Source organism: Calidris pugnax, unplaced genomic scaffold (genome assembly GCF_001431845.1).
Source record: "Calidris pugnax isolate Ruff unplaced genomic scaffold, ASM143184v1 scaffold95, whole genome shotgun sequence".
NCBI classification, from domain to species: Eukaryota; Metazoa; Chordata; class Aves; order Charadriiformes; family Scolopacidae; genus Calidris; species Calidris pugnax.
The window spans coordinates 13,507,867-13,530,557 of record NW_015090885.1 but is presented as its reverse complement, the minus strand read 5'-3'; the positions used below and the strand labels follow the sequence as shown (position 1 = coordinate 13,530,557).

The window sequence follows — 22,691 nt, the reverse complement described above, 5'->3', positions numbered from 1 at the left end:
AAAGCTCAACTGACTCTGTCACGCTGGATGGCACCATGCAGAAAAAGCTCTTTTCTCCACCCTGAACTTCAGTTTATCAGATCAGTTGAGACCATTTCTTCATTGTGGAACTCTACAGCTCATTTAATATGTGTCACTGGTGAGGAACACAGTCCTCAAACTCTGCATTATTAACTGTCAGTTGTATATTACTGCTCTAGGACCCTTCCAGCTTCCAGGTAGGTAACTTTTAAGACACAGTAATTAGATAAGGAGTTTTGGAGACGCTTCCAATCAGTTTTGCTTATGCACCTTTATGAATCAGAAATAAATAGCCAAATTTAGAAGCATCCACGCACCTTTTCACATTCCCCCTCAAGTTATGCTTGCTTCCTCAGCAGCTGAGGAAGAAAACTCTTTGAGGCAGAGACCACATTTCCATACGACCTCTGCTGAGACCTCAGGCAATGAAGCCATAATCCTGCTTTGGGATTTCTGGATCCTGCTGGAGTACTAATAAGCTTCCCAAAGCAGAATGACATCTGTACTATCCTATCATCCCAATCCTAAAAGCTGGGCATCCAAGAAAAGACCAAAGTCTAGTTTCAGATCCAGAAGGCTACAGTAAGGAATAGTGCGCTCTCAGCATTTTTTGGGAGGCATTTATATTCTGCATTCTGGCTTATGCATCTTTCACTCCAGGTGCAACAATCTTGCAATGAGGTTATTCCCTGTGGCTGGGATAAGCCTTCAGGAGGCTATCAATGGGAACTGAAGCTAAATCAATAGTTTGCAAATACATGGCAGCGACACTGTCTAATCCTACGGTTTTAAGCAAAAGGGAATAGGCAAAGGACTGGCTTTCCAGTTACAAGTAATAATTGGCAGTAATAATTGAAGGCAGTTTTCCTTAATGCTTTTTAATAATTTTAATCTCTTTTTTAAAATAAATGCGATGAGATAGTATCTTGCTCGACTACAAGCTGCTGCTGTAGGAACAGTTGTCCCAATCAGCTCCCAATAGATTAAGGATTTGTTGTGTGTCCTTTCATTTGGAATTAGACACCCCACTGAATTCCAATCCCAAAGGCTTTGTGCCATCTGTGGGCTCCAAGCCCGTTAATCAGACCTAAGCTGTCAGAAGAGGGTTCATATTTTTTGTGGAAAGAGGATGCCCATAAGGAGTCACATTCTGTCCTCTCTAGCTTGTGTCCTGTCTAGCCATTTCCACTGCAGTGAACAGTAACAAGTTGGACATCATGGTGCAAATTGCTTCTGTATTCAGAAGGAGAAGGCTGGCCCATTTCTTGCTCCCGACTAGGTCTGAGAGTTTGTTAGTTCTGACACACAGGGAGAGATTAAAAACCTCAGGCAAACATCTATCCCAATCGCCATTTAAACACTCCTGTTCGCCTTGCCCAGGAAACCCCATCCTCAGCCATGGTGAGCCACTTGCCACGCACAGTCCACCCCGCAACCTTGTTGACATGCAGCCCAATGTGTCATTATCCTGTTTATTCCAACTGGCCAGTTTGTAAAGCAGGGGATTGCTTTGCAGGATAACAAATCCAGGCTGCAAGGGCTCAACCCAAGAACCAGCCTCAGGCCTGCTTAGATCTATATGGTTTTCAAGACCAAATCTGTAGCCTGGCTAAGAAAAAGAACACCTTTTTCAATGCTTTGTAGTTAGACAAAAGTTGCCACACCAAGCACAGAAAAAGAACAGCATGGTTTCTTCAGTGGGGCTCCAATCATGCTCATGTAAAGAAAGAAACAAGCATGATTTTATCTCCCATCTCTCCTTCAGGTACATCAAAGAGGGAGCCAGTTCTTACCATGGCTTCATTGACGTGGCCACCCAGGGAACTGAAGAGACACCACCCCCTCAGTGCATTCAAGTTCCATAACAAATGTGATTACCCTTCTTTTAATTTGAAGGTGGAGCCCACCCCTGTGGTGGATTTTTGACTATCTGCTGGCCAGGGAGGTTTTTCAAGGTTTCTTATCAACAAACTCTTGAGAATTCCCATAAAAGAAAAATATGATTTTCATAAGTAGATTATAAGATTTCTGAGACTCTGTAGACAAAACTTGGAGACAAAAATGTAAACAAAGTTAAACAGGACTTGACTGGAAGATTCAGTAACTATATTTTACTGTACAAAAATAGTTCACTTTCTTTCCTTTCTGACTCTCCAGCAACTTGCCAGTATCTGTGCCACATATGCTATCTACGTGTAAACATACGTAAAATTGCAACCTCTTGAAACCAAAATAGAAAATAAGAGAAAATGAGTCAGGGGGAGAAACAACCAAACAGATTTACCAGTAAGCTTTTTGACTAGAAGTGTAACTGTGAATTTTAAATATAACATGTTTAAAGTAGATAGAGAAGGGGAAAAAATTGCGGCATTGGAGTTTACTATAAATTGCCAGGAGCCCAACAGTTCAGAGTTATGACTGAAACTGCTTGTTTCACACAATATGCTGTGCTAACATACTCCAACTATTAAGTAAAATAAATCTGCGTAACACAGGCTTTGTGTTATGATCTTTCCAGGAATTTGGTTTCTAAGACAAGCTGGAAAACCCTTAAAAACCAGCCAAGCAGCCGGCGCTGCCAGGATGAGGAAGGACCTGCTGAGCAGACCCAGCAGCGCTGCTGTCACGTGTCACCTGCATCCCAGATCAGGCCTCCGGGCACGTGAGAAGAGCCTGTCTCTATGCTGGGTCTCACGCCAAACTTTCACTGGCCTGCTACAGGGGTAGGCACAGGCACGGAGACGTGGGGCAGCATTAGCAACACCAGGCCCTGGAGGAGACAGGATTTGCGATGAGGCCTCTAATCCCTGGCAAACAATACTGATTAAAAGCATCATAAAATCGAGATCAATCTTTTAAGGCAGCGAGCTAAGAGCCTTGAAGCTACACGTGGGTGGGAAGGTAAGCTCCTCTAGAAAATTACTTCCTTCATCCACGGCTGCAGTAATAAATAACTTGTATTTTAGTGTTAACTGATTTCTCAGGTACTTCACCGTTTTCCTCTGGAGAATTCAGTTGTTAAAAAATGAAGACTTATGAGATACAGACGGTCTCCCTGCTACAGAGATGTGATCACTCCAGCTGTCTACAGGATAGGAAGTAGGTATGCAGAAGGTGTGTGACTGACTGACGTGATAAACCAGAATTCAAACCAAGAACGCAAACAGAGCTTGTTCTGCAGTTTTTCTCCAAAGTCCACTTTGTATGCACATACTACATTTTGCATATAGTCCATCCTGAAATGCCTCAGAAGTTCAAGTAACTTAACTCATCACTGAGATAATAGTCTTCAAAGTGAGTGAGCGCCAAGGCAGTGAAAATGGAAAGAACAGCACATTTGACCCATGCCCTTGTACAAACTTCCACTCGAGCAAAGTGTCATAGTGCCTACCTAAAGTAGGCAAGATCTTGATTTTTAAAGGCTGTAACAAGTTTTGAAGGCTGCCTTGGAAAGCCAGACATGTAGTAAGACCACATGAATCCCAGCAGATCTACTCTGGAAGCTGAAAAGCCTAGCCCTTGGGAGCTATCTGGTTCAAATGCAGTGTTTGCACTCAAGTCATACCTACAAATAATAACAAATATCCAGAAAAACTTAAGATAAATTGTGTTTCAGCCAAAAAAAAATTCCGCATAGGCAGGCACAACCTCTTTTCAGCCCTATGAATCTGTAGGAAAGTGTGGAAAAATGGTTATTTGAAGTTCCCTTTCCAAAAGGCTTTGTTGTTCTTTTCAAAACCTCCAGCTTAGATCTGTGATGAGATGATCTTTCTCTCTGAAATTTCTACCTCTCATGCACCTGGATAGGATACAGAGTCTCTGTGGCTCCAGTTTTACCATTCAGGTTGCATTTATCTCTCAAATGCGAGCCAATTAGCCTATTACACTCAGTCCATGCTCAGGGATTTCTGAGGTTAACAGAAGGGGCACCATATGACAGCCCTGGGCACCAAGTAGGGGGTAGGGTGGCTTTCTGGCCATTTGTGTAAGTGGGCAGTGCTGGAGTTTAATCCCAGTTAAATCCCATTAGAGCTTCTTAAGAGTTGAATCGTGTACAGTGGCTAGGAGCACCGAATCAGGCTGAATATTCTATTTTGAGGCAACATGAGGCCAACTCCTTCTCTCTTTCTGCACAATGGAATGGCTTACTTGCAGTGGGTTTTGATAAGGACAACAGTAACAGGGAGACTGACGGACATGTCCTCAGAGATGTTTCCTGCAAAGACTCCTTGGCACTCACTAAACAGATTAATATACACACATGCAGAGAAATCACTTCATCTATTGCTGAAATACTGCTGTGTATGGCCTAGAGCATAGCAACCCTTAAACAATATACATAACAAACCAGGATTTTAAATTAAAATAGTTGAATGGAAATTAGCTAATCCACATGAAAAATCTTTTTCTTTGAACGCTCATATTCTAAACTAGCACATAAACTATTCTCAACAGTAATATTTCAGTAACTACAAAGGATTATCTTTCATAGGAGAAGTCAATCTTTTTAGAAGCATGTGCTGACATCTAATAATTCAAATACAGAGGGAGACAGAACTAGACCTTCTACAAATAAACTTCAGAAATGCATTGGCTGAGTATGAGTTATGCACAGCCTGTGCCAGGGATGAGGGGGAAACAAAGAGAAAAGGCTTACTCAGCCAGACACGTTATTTATTGCATGCTTGTTTAGCCAGGTACTTTTTATGACTTTTGACTGTTTGCTTTTATCATTATTCAGCAAGATTTGAATAATTTGTAACATTTAGGACTTCAGCATCATATTAAAACTTCACTTTTAACTCTGACCATGAGCAGAATATAACATCATTATTTCTAATGCTTCGGTAAATAGATTTGAAGTGACCCAAGAAAGGGGAAAAAGAGAGAGCTCAGTGCTATGCCTGAGATTACCAATCTAGGGGTTACAATCATGAATAGAACTTCATTCCTGAGCAATACCTTTTATTCTTTCCCAAGTATCACAACGTCCTTGTCACTCATCAGCTATGACACACTAGAATATGGTCCGTTTCCTTCTTTGGTCATTATCTTTAAACACTATCTTTAGATTTTCAGCTTTGTCTGAAGTTCTGGCTGACAAAAATGGTTCTGGCAGTGAGACTATCTGATCTTACTCTTGTGAAAAGATGACGTTCTCATGAGCATATGCTGAACTGTTTAAGACAATGGATCACAGTAGGAAAAAAATGCCAACAGAATTTAGGAAAGGTAGCCACCAGAGTAATTACATTTCAGAGGCAGCAAAAGCAGCAGTATTAATCCTGAACCTTGGTGTCAAAATCCAGCAGCCTTTGTTTTACCCAGTTAACAGGCACAGGAAAAATGGTGCAAGCCATGCTACCTTGCAATCCTCATCTTGTTTCTATTTTACTCACTTATTCCACTTCCAAGTCTATTGCAATCCTGAGCCATCTACTGCTGATTTACACTAAAGGGAATGGACAGATTCATTGAATTGTCTACATAGGGTGACTGGTCATGACAGACTTTTGGTCTGAGTGAATATGGCTATTTTTCACATAATAATTTTTATTTAACAGGGGCTTTTGCTACCATATTCCTGCCAGCAGTAAAGAACATAATTATTCATAACCAACCATATAGAGCACGCTCACTATCTGAAACCCCACTATTAGATTTCCACAAAATCTTTTTTGTGAAATCTCCGGTTGCCCATTGGACACACTTTGTGTTCACCACAACAGCCCAGCTATGAACCACCACTAAATTTACATGACTCCTCCAGCAGCAACCACAACATTGCCACCTTTTAAAAGGACATGTGTTAAAAACACTCTGTAAGAACCAACCCATAGCTCTACAGTGCCCAATCTGTAAGCATCTATGACTGATTTCCATCTTTATATTCTAAGAAATAAAATACAAAGCCAGCCAACAGCAGCAACCTCCATATAAATCTACAAGAGATGCAGAGACTGTGCCATACTGGGGACTACAGAGGCAACCATAATCCCAGATTCATCTCAAAAGAGACTGAACATAATATCTTCTGCTAATGTAAAACTCAGTTTGTTCTGCAATCTGATTGACTGTAGGAATAAATCAGCACTTGAGAAATCTGTCTTTTAGACTGCAGGTGTAGGGAAACAAGTACAAAAAGACCCTTATTCTTGGCTGGTGCCTCTGACTACTATAGTAATAATAACAACCACCAGTGAATAATCATATCGTTACTTGGACTTTCATATGCTGAAGGGTGCTACTGCTGTTTTAGGAAACGCTGATTTTTCTCCAGATCCCTGTATTTTGCCACCCTTTGATATTATTATTTTAATGATTTATTTTATATTGGCCATAGCTCTTTATCTTGTATCTTTTTCAGGCTGAAAAAAATACAGATGTTGTAGACTGGGAGAAAAAAAAGCTGTATACTGTTAAGCCTACAGCTATGTGACTTAAGCACTTGCTTAAAGCCTCTGACAGAAATGTTCGTCAGTCAGTCTCTGACACTAATAGAGGCTTTAACAAGCTAGCAAAAGTAAATAAAGCTTGGAGCTACAGATAGATAATTATATTCCCACCTGCTTGCTTCTAGGGTAGATATAGATAGAACAAACGTAACCTGGATCATCAGCACGTGCAAACCTTTTCTTTTTTTCTAACAAGCTCTAACAACTTTGCCTTCCGTGGTAGTGGCAAAGATCTTTGCTGATAATAAAGTAAAACTAAGGAAAGAATAGACTCCATTGAAACCATCCTTTCCAGTGAAATTATGGGATATTAAATCATTCCTTACTTTAACAGATAGAAAGAAGATTCTAAAAATGCAGACTGAGACTGAAAAAATCAACAGAATCTGTTGATTCCACACAGGAATATTTATTCCCATATGGGGTCAGTCATTTTTCTCATCACTGATAGCAGCTGGTCTCTGAATGCTGAACAGTGATCATGTTCTTTCTAGGACTATTTTGTTGACAGCGCAGACAAAAAAGTCCATCTCACTATTTTATCACTGCACCAATTCAGCTAGCTGGCCAATACATGGTTTCAAGAAGAAGCTGGTACATAACTCAATAACACTCAAGGAACAGCTTTACTGTGGATGAAAGTAACAGCATCATCAACTCTCACTTACCTCAGGTGCATTTACTCAGGATGTGATTAACTAAACATCACCAAATACTTGTGATGCAGCACATTGCCACTAACAGAAGGAAGATGACAAATTGCTTGAACCAGACCTTGCTCGACTTGTTGCTAATCAGTCACCTCTGCTACTTGCAGAGATCTTTTTCAAAAGTTTTAAGCTGAAAGTGCTAAGGGTGATCATAACATCTCTGCTCAAGAAATCCATGTGGATTGTGGAAGCCATAAATCCAGTAGGAAAGCAGATGGACTAGGTGGATTTGTGATTCAAACTAGGACCATTAAGTTCTAAATAAACTTTCACAACCTAATTTACAGATTTTTATTCTTTATTATCACTTACGCTTTTGCTTACTTACCCTCACATACACCTATCACAGATAACTGAGGGGTGACTTGCAGTTAAAGTACGTAGTATGGATTCATTTTGAGCAAAACAAAGAGCAGTTGAGTGTTACTGGGTGGATGCACACAAGAAGCTTGCAAAGCCTGTCAAACTGTCTGTGTGATCATCAATATCGACATCCCTCGCAAGCTGGGCACACTTTGTATTTGAATGAGGCTCTGATTCCATATAATTCCACTTTGTTCTTCAAACACATTCTTTGTGTTTACTTTCACACAGACACTCAGCAACTCCCAGTTTTAACTGTTTTTCACTGCTCTAAGCAAATAAATTTAGTTACCTGTGGGACTTTCTTCTACTGGTAATCAAAGAAGTCTCATTAAACAAATGTCTCTGAACACCTTGCCTTCTCCTTTAAGTGACAGCAGCTCTTTCCCATTCCACCAATTGCATGCAAACATGTTAAGACAATATTAATTGTTTGAATGCTATAAAACAGAGACACACAAATACCAGAAAGCGCTGCACGACCTCGACGCCCCATTCCAGTGTTGTCAGACAGAAGGGTTTAACATACATCACACTGCTGTAATATTTCATCACATGAAAGAAGGTGTTACTGGGAATATTTCAGCTTTTCAGAGAAAGCTCTGTCACACCAACTGCTACATCTAAAAAGAAAGGCTTCATCTCTATTATACTACAGCCTGAAACAGGAGATGGGCTTTTTTGACAAGAGAATACACTACGCTTTGCACAACGAGCCATAGTCAAAAGTCACATGGCTGAAAGGCTTATGTCTCAGACTTGACTCTTCCAAAAGATCCCTCAGTGAATTTTACTAGCGCTTGAAGAACACTAAATAAAAACAACAAGCTCTGCCATTTAGCAAACCTGTACATAACACCTATTTTTCTCAGCATCCAAATTGTTCTATGAGAAAGGGTGATTATTAAACACTACCTGTGGTTTCAGTGACTGAGAGTTTTTATAATACATGACTGTAATCAGAAGGTGGGTTTTTAGCTTAGAACAGCTCTCATAATGAAGATTATCACAGAAAACTAAGTTTCTTGGGTAATAATGTATTTTCTATGGCCTGGTATTTATTATGTCTAAAAGCTTTGTCTATTTTTTTAATAAATAAACATTCTGTATCAATTACCCATGAGATATACAATCACTTACCTCTGAGCCTGAAATATTTCAGATGGTTGGCAATAGCCTGCTCAATAGATTCATCGGGGCAGATCTTAACTCCACTGGGAAACAGAATGGACCGCTTCCTCCGTAACAGCACGTGCTTGTTGACCTGCTCAGCATCCACAATGCCAGCGAGCTTTTCCAACCCAGGAAGCAGAGGAGGGTTTGCCAACTGCCAGCCACGGAGCTGAGGGGTTGGTGAACCACCTTTAGCCTGTCCTTCTGCTGTAAAATTAAAATCACACATAATGCAATCATATGTATCTTAATGCCATTGCTCTGGTCTCTGAAGGAAGTAACTGTGCTTTCTCTGGTAACAAAAGCTATCTTTACCTGACTGTACTATTATAAACAACCTTAAGCTCTTTACAGCGTTCCATCAAATGGTAACATAACTTAAAGTCCTAATCCTTTGAATGCTAATGTTTTGTCTTTAACTTCCCTTTTGTGATTTGGCTTAAGTTAGTGGGACTATATTTGTGGATAAACGTACCTAAAATTTTTCAGGGTGAATGGAATAAGTGAATGAGGTAATTAACTAATTAACAAGTTCTTTTATTCCATATTTTCTTTCCACAAGGAAACATCTCTATCCTTTGCATCAAGAAAGCTGCTTGAATTGACAGCTAGCAAGTACACTTTTCACTACCATGAGACAGGTCCCTACCCAACTGGAGTGGGGAAAAAAAGGGGCTCATCAGCTTTAGCTTTTTTTAAAATGCCCTCTTATGTTATTTGTCCATATCACTCTAGAGGAAACCTTACAGCTGAGGGGAGAATGTGTCTATTTGATTTTAGTCTGACAGTCTAATTCTCTGTCCTCCAGTCAGCAGTCAGCTGATTTTAAATTAGTTAATTCAAATTTCTCCTTTCACTTTTTCCCAAGAAAACATGACTGAAGAAGAATCACAAGGAATCATTTACTAGAGAAAGAACAGCAATAAACTTATCACATTTCTCATCCTGCAGATTATAAGCTTATTCTGCAACTTCAAAGTCAATAGCACCTTTGACTTTGATGACTGAAAGATGAAGAACATGGTTATTTTGATGGTATATTAATAGCCAGGTCTAGTGCAGAAGACCACCATGAGATGCTACATCAGAGGGAGAAGGGAACATAAAAAAGGTCACTAAGAAAAAAGCCCAGTCTTTCAAGCCCCATCTTCAGTGTGCATAAGCAGAAGACAGAACCTCACTTTTTAATATTTAATTCAAAATTATTAATGAAAAAAGCACCGCGTAAAACATTTATCAGTAATTAATGTCTCTCAAGGTTGGAAAAACTTGCCTCCTGTAGCTACATTTTACACTTAACACAAATGTACAGTAATACCTCCTGGAAATCACGCTAAGTACTGCATATTTACACTGATTCATGGCACAGATTAGTCCCCTTTGTTATAATTAAAGCAGAGAGGTGTTTTTATTTCTACACACTGCCATAGGTAAACTTTGAAAGCAAGAATATGAATAAGTTTTCTGCATTACCTGGAGCTATTTGAAGATCGCCTTTAATCACTCCCAAAACCGGAAGGCAAAGAAACATTTTCCAAATGAAGCCAAACATACTTATTTGCGTAAAAAATAAAAAACCAGTATGCAAGGAAAAAGAAAAAGAAAATCCGTTTTAGCAAAAGAGCTGTTGTTGTCTTTAACGTATCCTTGAATCAACCAAGAGTATTACCCTTCTTGAAAATGCCTTGACGTCACATATAATTATCTTTGGAAAAGACATTGGGTAAAAAAAGTCAACCAACACATCCTGGGAAAGTTCTTTTTGAAGACAGTATTCCACTTCAGTGAAGAAACAAGAAAAGGTGATGGAACTAAACTCCTTGGAGCTAGCAGATGGACTGAGACAATTTTTTAATTTTAATCTGGCCAGCTAAGCTCTTTACCAGAGCTTGTCATACCATTAACAGACAGTCCAAACAAGGACAGCTCCTTTCACATTTAATTAACCACGTTTTTTCATTGGCCCTTCAATTTCTGCCATTTTTTTAAAAATCCTACTGAACACAAAACATCGGAGGGAGCGCAGCAATCTCCAGCGGAAGGTCTCAGTGTGTTTTGTCTCCTCTGTGTACAAATTATGTATTTAAAAAGGCACTGACTCGCTTAAACAGCAATGCGTGTGTAGCTAACACCGAAGCTATCCTTCTGTAGGATTGTTTCTTCTGGTGACAGAGCTAACGCAGCCCTGCCGCCTGAGTCTCTGCTAAAGCAGAACATCTCGTGCTGTTACACCACTGTCCCTCGCACCCCAGAAGAGGTGCTTCCCCCAGAAATAATGCCAGGGTGAGTTGGGATTCTTTCATCTCTCTTCAGGTATTACATGACATGAGCAGTAGGAAGAAATTAGTCCAGATACCTGAAGAAATGGCCAGCTAAAAAGAACTGCAGAAAGGCCAGGAAAGAGTGCAGGAAAGCAGCAGCAATCTCAGCTCCCCTCCTGTCCGGGGTCAGCTCATTGTGGAAACGTGTACAGAAGCAGCCCTGGCATGGCAGACTGAATTCAGACCACTAGAAAAACCCTGTCAGGGCTGTCTCCTGGGTGGTGTCAACTCAGGACTTGCTGGTTACTGCGTTTGGATCAATCTGAGCAAACTGCTGGTTTGTCTGAAGTGACTATTTTTGGTAGCGGTTTTGCGTAAACATTTCAAAGCTGGATTCCCAAGGCTTCCCCGAATACAGCCTGCAGAGCATTTGCATGGAGCTCCTTAGGTACACGGTGCTGACTCCTCTCTTCTAGATGTTCTGCTGAACTCCAATAACTCAGGTAACACTGACAATTCCTTATATTATGCACAGGAATCAAATAAAACCACCTTTTACGGTCTAGTAGATATTTTTCCAAACAGTAACATCTTTTCCTTGATTTTTTTTCCGCAAAACTACTGTTACACTTTAAGTTAAACCACTGAGATGGTCTGACACCCCCAGACAATTTTCTTAGGATCAGACGTTTTGGATCTATCAAACCAGTGCTGTTCACCAAGGTTGGCTCTGTCAAGCTAACTAAGAACATTAGCTTAGATGAAACCTTTTCCCTTCCTCAGTTTCTGTGGTTGCTGTTGCCAAGCATTTCACCATGACCACTTTTTGCCTGTGCTCTTGGGGAGTTCTCTGGTGAACCATCTCCCAGGAATAAGCAAGGTCTGAGGCTGTTTAGCCTTCCAGCTGAGCAGATTCAGCCCACCATAGCCTGTCCTACTGCCATCTCTTCCACCACATAGTATTGCAAAGAATTTGGAGCAGAAAAATCAGGAAGTGAGGTCAACGTAATTAATGTAACTAACACTTTACTATCTGCTCTGTCCTTGTAGTGTAAGCCTACTCTCAGCATTCCTCCTTTTCTGAACTGTTGATCAGATAAGTGTATCTTACCTTGTTCGACAGCCAAGATGATCCCAGTGCCTGTGGTTCACCTTTGAACAGTGTTTCCAACTTCAATTTGGTTGGACAGTTGGACATAATTATTGCTGTTGGTCTTGGTTTTATGTTACCATTAATGGAAACATTTTCAATCCTGAGACCTTTCAGGTCTCATTCTACAATTCCTGCTTTTCCATCTAGAAACCAGAGTCTCTTTTTTTTGGATGAGGGCTGGGGCAGAGGCAATATTCTGCTTCCTTGTCATAACCAAGACAAAAGTGTTGCTATTGTGGCTTTTAAGTCTTTATTATTTTGTAAGGTGTAGTATTTACTGAGTACCGCAAGTTCATTTTGGAGTCAAATTGTAGGAGGCGAGTCCCAGAAATGACAGATGGACTGCAATGAATCTATGCCTGCAATTCCAGAGGAAAAGCACAGCAGTCTACGGATACTTTTTAAAAAGCACATTTGCAGTGTCATGATTCACTTCTCCAGTTCTTGATAAGAAATAGGTGGTTTTTTATATTTTTCCTGGAGGATTGACTCCCCACAAGTTACTTCTCTTCCACCTTGTTTCTTGTATCATGCTTGCCACCAGAACCTTAAACAGATATCCATGACTCAGATTTCTTCATTAAAGAAACTGATAGCTACATTTAACAGAGTACCAGTCATTGTCTGGAAACCAAAATTACACAGTGTAGGGTAAACAGCCTTACAAACATTGGTTTACTATGAAAGTATCATGCCAGTCCACCATCTCAGTTAAACAGGAATTAACACAGGAAATGGAGATGCAAGAGATGTGCAAAAAGGTCCCTGCATCAGCCTGGTGCCTTATACGTGCTCAGAGTTATCTTTGGGGAGTTCTAGCAACTAAACAGGATGCACAAAGGTACCTGGAGTGTAACTTTTTCCACAGACACTTCCTAGCATTCACCACATACCAGTTAAGTGCAAATGGCTGGAATGCAGTGGGTTGCAGTTGGTGGACCCTGGCACTTCCCAGGTCAGTCAGTCAGGCCGCCAAGACTGTCAGCCTGACTACAGAAAACAACTGTAAGGCTCTGGAGTCAACAAGCAGCCTTGCTTGCCACAGGAAGCTGTGAACTAGCTGCATGCCTTACTAAGGACTAGAGAACAAATAATCACTTTGATACAAATTTGGGTTAAGAGAGACATACTGCGTCTATACCTTGAGAGCAGCAAGATGATGGAGGACAGCCTATCTTACGCAGCTCACTGGCTATCTGTGGCAGCTGGAAAAAAATGGTAACAATCACGTTCAGCAACTTCTGGAGATAAGTTTAATATCAAAAGTATTGGCATTCTCATAGCACATATCTAGCAAATCTACAAAGGCAATCCTTTAATGTTATAAAACCAATTTAGAAAATTTTATACATGACTTTTGCTTTTAAATATCCATTTTTACTTAAAGTAAATATCCAGTCAATTTAAAAAAAGAACAGATTACTTTCTGATAAAACCTGACTTTACCATGAGAAAAAACCCAAACTATTTGTCATGAGGGAAAACTGAAAATGTGCATCAATTAAAAAGGTGTAGAGAAGGCGCACACGTTTCTGCATTTTATCTTTCATCTGTTTTACAATAAATACGGAGATTATCCCTATAAGTAATGCTGATGATGTGATTTAGGTGATGAAAGCCACAAAACTTCTGGATGAGGGTAGGGGCTAGTGACAAACTACAGAATTAAAGTAGAAAGAAAACCAAAAACCACACAGTAATTGCACTAGGCTGGTCACAGCTATACAGAAGGTAACTGCGCTCAGAAAATAATTTTAAAATTGCATCTCTTCTCCAGAAAGAACGCTTCCTGGGCTTGAGAAACAATGGTGGGGAATTTTTTTTGGATGACTGTACAGAACCTGAAGTAATAACTGCATTTTCCAAATGCCAGATTTCAGAGTTGTCTTGACAGAAGGGGCCCTGAGAATTCTGCAGTGCCATAAAAATGTTCACATCTTTGGGTTGCCTCTATCTTTATTGTAACTCTCTAGCCTACTTCCAGCTTTTAAGAGCTCTGGTTTTGTAGAGAGGTTTATGACACAGGCGGTTTTGGTGGCCATCTGCCACACAGTCCTTCTGAAGGGTGGGATCACACTTAAGTTTACTTACAGTGGAGAACAGGAGAAAGCATCCTCTTAAAACAGTCACCTTCTATCGTGCAGTAACTACATTAGAAAGTGTGCACGTGTCAAAATGTTATTGAAGTTTCATGTGATCACTGTTTTAAGTAAAACGACATAAATACATATTAAGATAACAATAAACTTGTGCTAGTTCACCAAATCAAGTCCAAGTTTAAACACTCAAATATTTGGACATCTTTACTCAATTCTCCTGAGCAAATTATAAATCCTGTTTGTCTTCTATCTAAATTACGTGTCTTAGAGACACATTATATATAACATAATGACCTTTTTGAATTAAAATGGCCTTATTTTTGAGTAAAACACCTAAAACTTTTGAGGTTGTTAGCCACAACATGCTTGCCTTTCTAATGCAAGTGGTGCCATTAGATTCACAGGTATACCTTGCAAAAATAAGCCCAATAGGATTAAAAATCTACTGCCTACATGTACTGTACTGGCATGTACTTTGAGAGCAAGATTTCTTCTTAAATCTGGTAAGAAAAAAAAATTAATTAAAAATACTTGAAAAAAATCCACTGTCAACTTTAAAAGATTTCAATGGTCACTCTCAAGCTAATGTCTTCCACTCGTGGAACTAATCTTTTTATGATGAAAATGCTAGGGAGGGGAAAAAAAAAATTAAAAAAAATCAAAACTCAGCAGCCACAAAGCTTGGCAGAATTTTCTGACACATGCAGACCACTTCTGTATATAATCAGAAACAAAACAAAAAATACTTCTCTAGAGAGAGTCAATATTAAATCCTTATATTAAAACAATACATAGTATTTATTCTCTCTGTATGCGCTGCAAAATCAAAAGAGACACAATATAGGGCCAAAAACCGGTCTTCAGGCCTGACCCCTACATGATCATCCACGTTTATATCAAATTGTAAAGAACAGGCTCCAAAAGATGAAAATATTTTTACATCCTTGTGGCACACACCTGTACGTAGCTTTCATATTCCAAGAATTGATTAGCAAGCCATGTGTATTAGCCTTAACTTACATATTTACACTTTTATCTACAAGCTTTTCCTTTTTCCCCACAACTGCATTCTATGACCACACACACCAAATGAAAAAAAAAAAAATCTTTAAATAAATAAAGACTGAACAAACAAAATACTTCTTCTGGTTCTTTTTTTTTTTTTTTTTGTCTTTCTTGTAAGGCAGAAAGAGCCCAAATGCTGCTAAGAAGAGTTCCAGTTACTTTATACAGTGATGTTCTTTGCCAGGTCTGGCTTATTAGATTTATTAGCTGCTGCTGCCACTATGCTGCTGGAAGTGCAGTTGCAAGATCAGGTCTCGAATTTCTTCTCTTTTGTTTCTGATCAGCTGACGAGGGAACCACTTCTCCAGATGCAGCGGCTGTTCAAAGTTAACAATGGGATTCTGGTAACAGAAAAAGGAGTATTTACAGCATGAATTTCTTAAAGCAACTTTCAAAAATAATTTCAAACCCTTCCGCTATTGCTGAGATCAAGGAGGCACAAACAAGTTTCCACGAGACAGTGACAAGTCAAATTGCAGTTCCTCCGTGGTAATTACACATATATACATACCCTTACCACAAGCTACTCATGGTAAACACCAAACAGGTTACCACCACTTCTCTTAAATATACAGCAGTATAAGCACATATTCAAGGCAGATTCCACGTATTATACAATTAGACATGCTCTTAATATCTGACAAGGGACTGAAGCACGTCGGCCACAAAACACACATGTACCATCACACTATAGGGAAGGATCAAGCATACAGCAGTTAAGTATGATGAGGTTTTGTTGCCTCGGGCATGTATTTTTCTGTCATGAGCTGGTCTGTCTGATAGAAGACATATTTGAATATATTCCTTTGAATAATGTATGATAAATTGAAAAAGCAAAGTGAAAAACACGTTATGATTTGCAGTCTATGAGCCCTGGTATGTTTAAGACAAATTACAACCATCTTGTCCTGGCCTTGCTTCTGTTCTTTAGCTTGGTAGTGGTGTTCCTTAAATATCAACTAGTCTTCTTGGATCCCTCTTCCCTCCAGGGCCTTATCCCATAGAACTCTTCCATGCAGATCCCTGAAGAGGCCAAAGTCCAGGCTTGTGATCTTGCTTTTTGCCCTGCTCCTTCCTTTCATGATCCTGAACTTCACCATCTTATGGTCACTGCAACCAAGGCTGCCTTTGACCTTTACATCCCTGACCAGACCTTCCTTGCTTGTGAGTATGTAGTCCAGCATAGCACCTCTCCTCACTGGCTCCTCTATCACCTGGATCAGAAAGCTGTCATCAATGCTCTCCAGAAACCTTCTGGAATGCTTATTTCCTTCTGTGTTGTCCCTCCAGCAGATGTCAGGGTGGTTGAAGTTACCCAGAGGGACCAAGGCCTGTGAACATAAGGCTGCTTCTAGCTGTCCACTTGTTCCTCCTCATCAGGTGGCCTACAGCAGATGCCCACTACTATGTCACCCATATTAGTCTCCTTTTTAATCACTACCCGTAAGCTCTCAGTTGGCTCCTTATTCAACCCTAGGCAGAGCTCTATGCATTCCAGCTGCTCTCTTATGTAAAGGACAACTCTACCTCTTTATCTTTTCAGCCTGTCCTTCCTAAAGAACTTGTATCCATCCATCACAGCACTCCAGACATGTGAGCTATCCTACCATGTCCCTGTGATCTCAACAAGATCATAGCTCTACAACCACACACAGACTTCTTAATTCCTCACACTTATTCCCTGCACTGTGTGCATTAGCATATAAGTGCTTTAGAATAATGATCTGTTCTACCACAGAAGAAAAATCTGTCCACTGGCCAAGGCCCCACACAAGTCTTTTCATGCACAGGACTCTCAGAGAGAGTGTGGAGTACGTGTATAAGCATCAAACAAGCAGAGCCATTCAAAGGACAAAGCAAAAGGGCAGTGGACTGATCACAGGGAGGAAAGGGAGGAAGAGTTGGAGACACCCTAAAAGATAGTGCCTAAAGCCCAGCATCTGCAGATGTTTAAAGGTATGTGCTGAACAGGAAAGAGCTATGTACATTCCCTTTTAAGGATTCCCCCCTCCCTCTCTCTGCAGAAGCTGAAGTCTGCAGAGCCAACTCAAAGGCCAATGCACAAGCTGACCAAAGCTTTAGAGGCTACAAGAAGTGATGCACAGAACAGATGCCTTTTAACATCTGTTGGCCAGCAACGTGTAAACTCAATAGACTCCAAACACACCCAAATAGTTAGGGATATTGAATCTGTCAATGTAAAAGCAACATTAAACTACAAGGTCAGAAATATTTTCCAACACATACAGAAGAAAAACTGTCTGTGCTCCAGATACAAAGATCCCTGCCACTACTTGAAGAATGGGTTTTATCTCCTCTTCCTCAAATGGCTTTGACACTTTCCAGGCTGAGCATGACAAGCTTTTGTGTCTGGTATTTCCCTCAGAAATAGTTTTTTGGGTTTAAGGTGATTTTAGGGCAAGGGGGAGGTAGTTTCCATTTGTACCTGGAAGAAGCTTTCCACATATTGCAGCAAATAGACCCCACAATCACTGCTGTTATCTTGTTTAGGCACTCTGGGACACAGGTCAATCATTGTTGATTTACTGAATTCTCGATGCGTTTTCCGTTTAGCTTCCCATTCCACTTCAAGGTACCTACAAAAGAAAGCAAAGAGATTAAATATTTGAGAAATAACTCCCAAGGTCAATGCATTTTGGGATACTGTTCAATAATGTTCTGGAGCTGTCCAAAAAGCTAGAATAGCTTTAACCAATTTCTTTCACTGAATTTGTCAAAGAAATCCATACAAGGAACAACACAATTTCCACTATCCAATCTGCTGTCACACTCAGAGGCATCTCTACCACATAATATGCAATATACAAAACAGAAATATGTATGACATTATTTAAAAGCAAACAGTTATTTCTGCTGAAATAATCTGAAGTGTATCTTCAAGCTATTAAAATAACAGCACATTTTTAAACTTTAACTAAAGGAAGAACTCAAATAAACTTTCCTAGCTATTACACAGATTTTGCCTGGGTTCATCCTAAGTGGCCAGCAGTGGTTTTCTAACCTAAGCAAACCATTTTAAAAAACCCCTTAGAATTCACCTCAGAACTTCAGTTACAATTGCATCAATATAACCCTTGCGACCTACTAATGTACAAGGTATATAAAGACTTGTCAAAACCTTACGGGATCACTTCTTTAATGATTATGACCTATTTGTTATCAGGCTTTTCTACTGTTCTTGTGCTCCAGCAGCAACTCACCATCCTCATATTATGGGCTGGCCACTGATTTTGAAGATGGGATTGAAAGCGTAACGGTCTGACCTTAAAAGGGAACAGTTACCTATGCTTTTCTGCTGACTAGTCAGAGTTGCAAAGGCTCAGGGCTTGTGAAAATCAAACATAAGGTCTGATTTTAGGGAATAAAAAGTATATACATTAAGTCAGACCTTGTTTTTGATTTCTAAAAGCCCCAAGTCCTTGCAATTCTGAGAATAAAAATATATAAAATGCCCAAAGCACCTTTAGGGTAAATGGCAACTGTGAAAAGAAGGCAAAAATGAAACAATTCAAAGACCAGTGATGCACATTCCCTGGAAACTGCAAGAACCTATCTGTGACTGTAGACCTTGAAATTAAATTGTTTGAGTCCGACCCCCTGCCCAAAACACAACAGAAGTCAACTCAAGGAAAGAAGAGGTCATGGAACTTCTGCATCAGTTTCCTTAAACTTCCACTTTCAGATTGTGACTGCAAATTGAAGGAATAAGAGGTCTGCTTCCAAAACTAACCTGATCTCACAAACCATAAATCACCTCTTTGTTTTCAGAATTCTTATGACATCTCTCTGAACTTCAGGAAACCACCCTGTTTGGAATTTCAACTCCAGGGGTAGCTCAAGGCATAGAGCACTAAATTAGCACATCCCACAGAGATTAAGAAAAAAATGAAATAGTAATTGCTATTTTACTCTTCCTTCCAAGAGGCATATGGTGGGGAGGCCTCTCTGCCTAGGGACAAAGTTTCATAAGAATTCTTGATTCTCATCTAACCCTCACATAGTATTTTGAAGAATTTACTTGTATAAGAAGGATATACTATTTAGTTTACAGATTTTTTTTTCCCTTCTGTGAAGTGAATACAACAGAGAACAAAAAGAACAATTCTCTTTAGCTTCAAATATTTAATATTAGCAACTTTTTTAAAAGTTGTTGATAGATGTTGAAGTCATTAGGAGTTGTATAAAAGCACTGAAAGTTTGAAAATATTCTTCCAGTACTTACATACCTATCACATAAAAGACTGAATATATTTTTACTCTCACTTTTCAAAACAAGTAATACCATTCTTAGATAACTATACTGACACATCAAGCTTTTACAGAGCTTCAGTTTAGTTTCTACATTTTCGCACATAGATAGGAGTGAATTTAACACTGGAATTCTGTAAATGCCATCAAAAAAATGAAGATCAGCCCTTTGGAAAAACAATCATTTCATTTCAAAGTATTCATTTTAAAGAATCTGATTTTCTACCCTTAAAAAGATGCTCCATTACTGAACTGGAGGGGACTAAAAAATCCCCAAAACTCCCCCTCTAATTTTAATTATATTTTTTCCAATTTCAAAGAGAGTGCTCCCTTTACAATTTTTGCATTGTATGTGGGCTACATAACAAAGACAGGCTTTTCACACAATTCTCCATACTGCTATTGTAATTATTTTTGTCATGGCTCTTTACAGATTTTCATTTAGCATTAGAAATGTACACCTCTACAGAGAAAAATATTTTGAACATAGAAATACACCAGGCAGCATCTCTTTCTAATAAATATAAACTTTAGTTACTTACTCTCTCAAAACCTGAACTGTTTTCTGCACAGAACCAGCTTTCAAAGAATCTAAGATGAGTATGCAAGGCCTGTATGCAACAAAAACAAACAAATCATTGTAGCCTTTCATTACAACACTACTGAAGCAAATATTTTATTTGAATACAGCCTAATAAGACCATCAATATCTGAACAAACATGGAAAAAATGGGTAAGTTCCTACAGTTGTGGCTTTATGACAAACCACTGAATGACTGAAGAATTTCTTAATATAATTTAATGATACAATATTAGTATGAAGCAGAAACATACCTTTTACAAATCTGCCTTTCGGAATTACTTAAGGAGATCTAGGAGAAGAGAAAATAAAAATAACCTTAAAAAAACCTACAACAATTATAAACTGAAATGTCTTCATAGATTTAAAGGTAAAGCCAAGAGGCTCCCATTTCAGAAAGGGAGAAACTGATAAATTATTTTTTAAAACACATGAAAGCATAGCATAGACAACAGGGGTAGGCAAACGAGGACTTCAAGCTAATCCAAAGTGCCTTGCACATGCTGCAGGCCACGCAAACATCAACAGCTGCTGGAAAAAAACGATGATGCAAAATCACTTGGTCAAATCTCAGAGCGTTCAGAAATACAGTAATAAGTTTCCTCTGTCAGCACAAAAAGGAACTTACTTTAGAAATACCCGAATCCAGGACTGAAGCAGAAGCAGCAATTTCACTGCCACCTAGTACAAAAGAACAAATTAAAAAGTCATGATTATTTGTATTCAAAATACAATAGTGCAGTATAAACTAATTTTACTTCCCTTCTCAATGTTCAAATAGCAAAGTTACTGAGGGCCATCTTTCTTGATAAAATTATTACTGAAATCCAAGAACCTCCCACTTGTGGTGGGATCAGAGCTACTGATTTTACACATCCCTCCCAGTATTTTCCAGAGTTGCAGACAATAAGATCGCAGTGCAGTCCTTGCTATGCAGGGTAATACAAAAACTCATTCCATCAATCTTAACATGAAAAATAGATTTTAAGACCTCGTATCTCACCTTCAAGGACTGAGACACTATTAGAACTGTATATGGCTTGACATAATTTTCTTCTAGATTACCTACCTCTTGAGAATAAACTCTTAGTATCCATTTCTTCTTCATCCTTGCAGCTACCAGGAAAGGCCAACACTGAACCCCTTCTAGTGTTCTCACTCTCTGACCAAAGTGGAGACAGTGGAGGCTGGTGATATAATGAATCCTGATGGGGACACTTCTCATACACAGCTTCTTCCAACCATGGAAAACAGATAACTGCCATGTACCAATGAGACCTGCCCAGCAGCGAGGAGAGGGGGAGGAAAAAACGTCAAAACTGTGTAACATTTGGTTCTGAAAAGGATATGGAAAGTTCTTGTAACATCAAGAGCTCATGGACAACTGTTCTGTGACACATAACCACCGTCACCATGCATCTCGTACTAGTCCTCTCACTCGTTTTTCACTTTGCATTGTGGCATAACAGCAAAAAATAAGTATCAATTCCTTTACAAAAACCCAACAAACCCACCACAGCAATTTATCAGTGTCTCACCACCCATCCCACACAGTTAAAAAAAAAAGTAATAATATGTGATGGTGATCCCAGTTTTGAATACAGCTAAGGGAATGGCATGCATCTAGCCTTATCTCTTTTTGCAGCTGTTTTACATATGTAACTCCAATGACTATACAGTTTTGGTGAAGATTCCACGTGCAGGTCAGTTACTCAACCAGGCCAAGGCACAGACCATGGAAGTACTACTCCTGATCAATCAACACTATGAATTACTGTGATTTCTTTATAGAAATATTACTTAAGTGCACAGGAATCATCACAATGACACAAATTGTTTTGAAAAATACATAAAAGCAACAGTAATGCAAAAAAACAAGTTGCAAAGTTTACTGAAGACAGTTAAATAAAATAATGTAATTTCTGAAGAGACTTCAAAAACTAATGTGTTCATTTCCAATGATCCAAGCTTACAGCCATAAATCTTTTTATCACCACAATTTAAAATCTCTAAATATCAGAAAAGGAGTCTAAAACACATACTTACTCCTCATTCACAGGCACAAAGATGTAATCTTTACTGAAGATGTTTATATGACGAGTCCATGTTCTTACTCTCCTGTGTCTTCTCTGCGCCGCTCTGCAGAAACCAAATGACAACTGTTCTTTAGATTTGTTATTTTTAGCTAAATCAAGGTATAGGGATTAGTACTCCTAGATTTTCCCAAACCCTCAATGTGCTTTTCATTTACACTTGAAATGTCCCCAACATAGGAAAAAAAAAAATATCAGCACACCATTAGGCCCAAGTAACTAACAAGTAATTTCCGACTATCTTAAACTTTTCTAGAAACAAAATTATCCATAGATTCAAAAGGATTTCTTGCAATTATTTATCCAGTAATTATTATTTTCTACGCTAAATGCAAAAATCTCACCTAAACACCAGCCGGTGTAAAAAAAGACATAGAGCAACACCCATGAATCAAACTTTACAATCCCACTTTTGAAGGCCTGTCTAAACAACCTTGTTTTTGGAAGAA

At 39.2% G+C, this 22,691-nt stretch overlaps 2 protein-coding genes across 8 annotated transcripts in view; both read right to left on the bottom strand.

The window, feature by feature from the left end:
• IMPG2 (interphotoreceptor matrix proteoglycan 2) overlaps positions 1–10,274 on the bottom strand; it is a 57,596-nt gene extending 47,322 nt beyond the window's left edge. The window contains exons 1-2 of the mRNA XM_014947174.1: positions 10,196–10,274; positions 8,690–8,929 (exon numbers count right to left, since the gene is read on the bottom strand). Of these exons, the coding sequence (XP_014802660.1) occupies positions 8,690–8,929; positions 10,196–10,274 (319 nt within the window). The remainder of the gene's footprint in view (positions 1–8,689; positions 8,930–10,195) is intronic.
• A 3,092-nt stretch (positions 10,275–13,366) lies between these two features.
• Positions 13,367–22,691, bottom strand: part of SENP7 (SUMO1/sentrin specific peptidase 7) — a 46,982-nt gene continuing 37,657 nt past the window's right edge. For all 7 annotated transcript variants that reach the window (XM_014947355.1, XM_014947359.1, XM_014947362.1 and 4 more), the window contains 7 exons: positions 22,196–22,288; positions 21,219–21,427; positions 20,778–20,830; positions 20,404–20,441; positions 20,112–20,180; positions 17,747–17,897; positions 13,367–15,641 (listed from right to left, as the gene is read on the bottom strand). In XM_014947355.1, coding sequence (XP_014802841.1) covers positions 15,504–15,641; positions 17,747–17,897; positions 20,112–20,180; positions 20,404–20,441; positions 20,778–20,830; positions 21,219–21,427; positions 22,196–22,288 — 751 coding nt within the window. In that variant the 3' untranslated portion in view covers positions 13,367–15,503. The remainder of the gene's footprint in view (positions 15,642–17,746; positions 17,898–20,111; positions 20,181–20,403; positions 20,442–20,777; positions 20,831–21,218; positions 21,428–22,195; positions 22,289–22,691) is intronic.